The sequence below is a fragment of the Guillardia theta genome, assembly GCF_000315625.1.
Source record: "Guillardia theta CCMP2712 unplaced genomic scaffold GUITHscaffold_19, whole genome shotgun sequence".
In the NCBI taxonomy this organism is placed as follows: Eukaryota; class Cryptophyceae; order Pyrenomonadales; family Geminigeraceae; genus Guillardia; species Guillardia theta.
Genome location: NW_005434655.1, coordinates 834,425 through 839,745, shown reverse-complemented (window position 1 = coordinate 839,745; position 5,321 = coordinate 834,425). Strand labels below are relative to the sequence as shown.

The following is a 5,321-nucleotide window of genomic DNA, read 5'->3' as shown; positions in this document are numbered from 1 at the left end:
TTGCTTTTTTAGTATTTTCTGTGTTTCGCCGCCCCCCAAACCCCCCCCCCCCCCACCCCACCCCACCCCACCTCCCCCCCACCCCCCCACTAACCCCGTAAAGCAGCCAGCCCCCCCCCCCCCCCCCCAACCCCCCAATATTGAAAAATACCACCTCGTGGTGGTGGTGGAGGAGGAGGAGGAGGTTATGAGAAGAAAAGTAGAGAGGAGAAGAAGAGAAAGTTTGACGGGAGATCAGGAAATGATTTAGGTTTGGAGTAGAACGGAGCAAGGGAAGAGGGAGGAAGTCGTCGACAGATGCACATGAATCGAAAGTTAATCATAAATATTGTTTTCGAAGGTGGAGAGATAGGGAGTGAACATTAGAAATGGAGTCGAAAGAATGGGAGGACCAAAGGAGCCCGGATAGGGGAAGACGGAACGACCGAATGGTGTAGAATCCGGATCAATTGTGTTGTGGAAGAGAGGAGGAGGAGGAGGAGGTCGGAACGAGATGCGAAGCAGGGTTCCGAAAGGGATGGAAGTTCAGAATGGAGAAACTGAGACACATGCCTGTAATCTGTCTTCCTCTTGTTGAACCAAGTTCTGTTTGCAGGTGGAATCAAAGAAGAATGGGATTGCGGTAGAGGAGTGAAAACGTTGTTGGAGAGGAGCAGTTGCGTACCAGATGTCATCAATTAGAAAGTAGCGTGCATTACAAATCACTCTCTCATGGAAGAGCCCACAGGGATTTGGCTGGACGAGATGAGTAGCACGTTGGGAGTGCGGGAGGCATGACAGAGCACACAAGGGGCAAGCAACGATGAAGCCTGCCACATTCTTGACCTTGTTTCTCCTCCTCTTTCTACAAATGTGCTTTCATCCTTCCTCCATCGCACATTCCTTGACAGTTGAGGAGAAGGTTCACAGCTGCAGAGGAGATTTCACAAAAGTTCTCCTCTCGTCGCTTCCGCCGCTGCAAAGGATCCGAGGTGGTTCGAGGGCATTCGGGTCGTACAGCAGTCAGGTGGAGATGAAGATGATTCAGGGGCAGGAGGAGAGGAAGGCAAGGATGAGCCGTGAGAAGACGCTGATGAAGAAGCACCGCAAGACCAAGAAGGAGATGGTGGAGGATACCGAGGCAGAACTGCATCAGGTCATCTCCGAGCAGATATTGAGGACGGGGAGCATGGTTGGCGACGAGAACCTAGCGCAGGAGGAGGAGGAGGAGCCCAAGTACGCTCCTGGAGGGATCTATGAGGTTGATAGCATCGAGGACGACCCTGCCAAAGGTCCACCCGCGATCCGGATCCCCATCTATGATAAAAGGCTCAAAGAGCAGGATCAGCTGATCTTGGAAGAGAATGCAGACTTCTTCAACTCCTTACAGACCAGCGAAAGGAGGGGCCCTGGTGTGCGACCGCTGCAGTGGGGGGAGGATGTGCGACAGATTCCTGGGCTGATTGGACGGCCGGAGGATCTTGTGTCGTTGGACCAGTGGCATGGGCCGGGGGCGGACAAGTTTGCTCAAGAGCAGGAGGATGCGGCGAGGAGTCAAGGAACGATTGACGTCAAGAGGAGAGGAGCAGAGGTCTTCCTCGAGCTGTTGGAGGACGTGGGCGGGGAGAACCTGCCGCAAAGAGAGACTGCGAGGAAGATTTGCATGGAGGTGGCGAAGCGTGAGAACTGTCGGTCAGAGGAAGCAGCGTTGAAGCAGAGGATAGCGCAGATGCGGAAGGAGGAGGACGAGAGCACAGATGACCCACTGCAAGCTTGTCTCGACGACCTCGACCTCCCCGCTTCGGAAGATTCTGCTGCAGGGTTTGAGGACCGCGATCAGTATGGGAGGATGCTGCCGAAGCGGTACAAGCGAGTGAACCCGGTGCTCATGTGCAAGGAGAACTTGCTGAAGGAGCACTCGTTCAATGAGAGCAATTCCCCAGAGCTCGAGCAGCTGCGAACCTTTGCGCAAGTGACGAAACACTGGAGGGTCCTGCACACGATGGCGAGGCAGCTGATCGACATGGTCGAGTCCAGATGCTCAGTGTTCCTCAAGTACAACGACACGAGGATGGCAGAGTGGCAGAGACGGCATATACCGGAGTTGATCCGATCGACGGGGCTGGACAAGAGAGTCCCGGAGGATGACGAGGCGGACGAAGAGTCCCGTGAGTACCGGCGGTCAGTGAGTATGGCCCATGCGAAGAAGTTGGAGAGGGAGGAGGAGGCGAGACAGGAGCAGGAGTTCATGTACAACATCTCTCAGAGTATTCAAGGCAAGGACAAGAGCATCGAGGTCGAGGGTTTCCACATCCCAGTGAATCTGAAGCACCAGAACATGCCGAACATGGACTACTTCAAGACCCAGAAGCGAGTCGAGGAGCCCTGGAGGGAGGCAGCGAGGGAGCGTTACGTGGACGGGGAGTCAGAAATCGATCCATGGGTAGGCGACGGGCCGGTGGAGATGCCTTGCTACATACAGAAGCGACCTGACTACGGTTACGTCGTTGACATGACCTACATCCCCGACACCCTCCCCCCTGTCTTGGAGATGGTCAGACCACCTCCTCCTTGTCCTCCTGCCCCTCAACCCTTGTCTTCTCACCTGGTCCTCTGAGTTCTCCTCCACCCCTCCCCACCCCTTCCCTCCCCTTCCCTCCTCCCATCTTCCCTTCCCCTCCCTTCTCCTCTCCTCTCCTCTCCTCTCCTCTCCCTCCTCCTGCCCTGCTCTCACTCAGGGTGTGTTGGCAGGTTGAAATCGAATACCTGGCAAGGAAGAGGAACGCAGCGTATGTGCGGAGAAACATTCATCACCCACAGTCAGCAGAGGAGATGAGAGAGTGTCAGGAGCAGCTGCTCTTGTGGGGAAGCAACCTGGACAAACAGCTGGGACTGCCCTATGAGGCTGAACAGACTTTTGCGATCTCACATCCCCTTTTCAGAGCAGGTACTCCCTTTCATGGCAGGATCTCTGCCATCTACGCAGGAGGCATGCAGAGTTTCGTCTGCCTGCACAATCCCAACGTCGTGCTGGCGTTCGGGTCGAACAAGTTCGGGCAGCTGGGGCTGGGGCTGAGGCACGAGGCCTCGGGACAGTCTCCCCTGGACGAGTTGAACGAGGAGGAGGCGAGGGAAATGCTGGGGAGCAGGTGGAAGGAGGTGGTGCAGGAGATGAAGAGTGTCTGCGATGTGGATCCCGACGACGTGCCGGCTCCTTGCCGCGTCCGTGGGTTGGACGGGGCGAGCATCCTTCAGATCGCTGTCGGGCTCTTCCACACGCTGTTCCTGGTGGAGGAGGAGGGGACAGGGAGGGGGATGCTCTTCTCTGCTGGAGCCAACGAGGTCGGGCAGCTGGGCAGGGGAGGCACGGACTTAAGGATGAGCGATCGGTCGCCCTGCTTGGTGCCAGCGCTCAGCGGAGAGAACGTGCTGTGCGTCGCCGCGGGATGGGACTTCTCGCTCGCGATCCTGGAGGGAGGGAAGGTGGTGGGATGGGGATGGGACAGAAAGGGGCAGCTGGGGATGGGGATACAGGTGGTGGAAGGGGCGGGCGGGTGTAAAGAGGGTTATGATATGTTCTGCGAACCTCGAGTGATCGAGCTGCCAGAGGAGCAAGGAGGCGCGGCGAGAGCGACAGTGGTGGCGTGCGGGTCGCTGCATTGCATGATTGCGACGGAAGGAGGGAGACTGTACGCGTGTGGGAGCAACAGCAACGGGCAGTTGGGGCTAGGGGACAAGGAGGACAGGAGGAGGATGACGAGGGTCAGCTTCTTTGACGGCTGCGAGATCAGAAAAATCGCATGCGGGGACGAACACACTCTCGTCCTGCTCACCAACGGGACCCTGTTCGGGTTCGGCAAGAACCAGCTGGGGCAGCTGGGGCTGAGGTGGTCGGAGGGATCAGAGACGGACCACCTCCTGCCCGAGGAGCTGGCCTTCGTTGCGGGTCTTGAGGACGAGACTGTGCTCGACCGCGCCGTCGACATCGCATGCGGGTCGGAGCACTCACTGGTGGTCACCACTGACGGGCAAGTACGAGTGATGGGAAGCAGCGACATGGGACAGACGGGGCAGGGGAACCATGGGAACTGCATGGTGGCGGTGCCAGTCGTAGGGATGTTCGGAAGGAGGATACAAGTAGCGTCGGGATTGTTTCACAACCTGGCGTTCGGGTGCGAGCAGAGGATAGCGAACAAGATAAAGAGATTCGGCTCTCCGTTCAGCCCCATCACGCGGGTGAAGGAGGACCAGCTGATTGAGCAGTGGAAGGTCAGCGAAGGGGTCGTTCCTCCTCCTCCTCCGCTGAAGCTCGACCTCTTCTTCGGCTACGGGGTGCTGGAGAGGGAGGAGAGGAAGGAGAAGGATCGTCCGGGGGAGAGGCTGTATGACAAGTACTGCAAGAGAGCATGGAAGGGTCACGAGCAGCTGCTGGGCCCAGATCACCACAGGGACGCATCCTTCGACGTGCGGGACCTGCCGGGCTCGCAGCACCTGGGGAGGTCGAGGAAGCAGAGGAACAGGCTGCGGCTGGGGCTGGTGGATGATGACGAGGATCTTGACTTGGGTAACATCCCCGACGATTCTTTCTCAGATGGGAAGGCGAAGTATGAGCAACTGCCCCTCCCTCCCTCCCTCATCCTTCCTCCCTCCCTCCCTCCCTCCCGTCCTTCCCCCCTCCCTCTCTCTTGCTTACCTTCCACCTCCTCCAGGTACTCCAGCAGCGACGAGGAGGAGTACGCAAGGTCTCTGGTCACCGATTATGTTGTTCAGGTAGAAAGTGATTCCTCCCTCCTCCCTCCTCCCTCCTCCCTCCTCCCTCCTCTCTCCTCCTCTTTTAGCCCCCTGCCGTCAATCCATCCCTTCTCTCTCCTCCGTCGTTCCTTCTCAACATCATCTCTTTCGCTTCCCATCTATCATGCAATAGATCAGCCTCCTTCCTCCTCCTCCTCCTCCTCCTCCTCCTTCTGCCTCCTCCTCCTCCCTTCTCACTGGATGTTTCAGCCTCATCGTCCCCACTGGCTGGTGAAGGAATATCTTTATGGAGACGACGAGATAGACGGTGAGGAGAGCGGGTTGAGAGTAGCGGGAGGAGTGGGAGGAAGAGGCGAGGGAGGAGAAGGGCAGGAAGGGGAAAGGAAAGCAGATAGGGGGAAGATGAGTGGAAGGAAGGCAAAGAGAAGGAGAGGGGGAGGAGGAGAGGGAGGAGAGGAGGGAGGAGGAGAGAGGGAGGGCGGAAGGAAGCGGGGGAGGAGGAGAGGGAGGAGGAGGTGAAGAAGACAGGAGGACTTGACGGGCTGGTTGGCAGGGACGGACTTCCAGAATCATATGTTCGAGGAGTAAAA

The 5,321-nt window shown here is 57.7% G+C and overlaps 1 protein-coding gene across 1 annotated transcript; it reads left to right on the top strand.

Annotated features, from left to right (window-relative positions):
• Nucleotides 1-3,174: 3,174 nt before the first annotated feature.
• On the top strand, nt 3,175-3,861 carry GUITHDRAFT_48795 (hypothetical protein; the record flags this gene model as incomplete). The annotated part of the gene is made up of 1 exon (XM_005836115.1): nt 3,175-3,861. A coding segment is annotated over one exon (687 nt), but the record flags the coding sequence as incomplete, so codon positions are not given.
• Nucleotides 3,862-5,321: the final 1,460 nt, after the last annotated feature.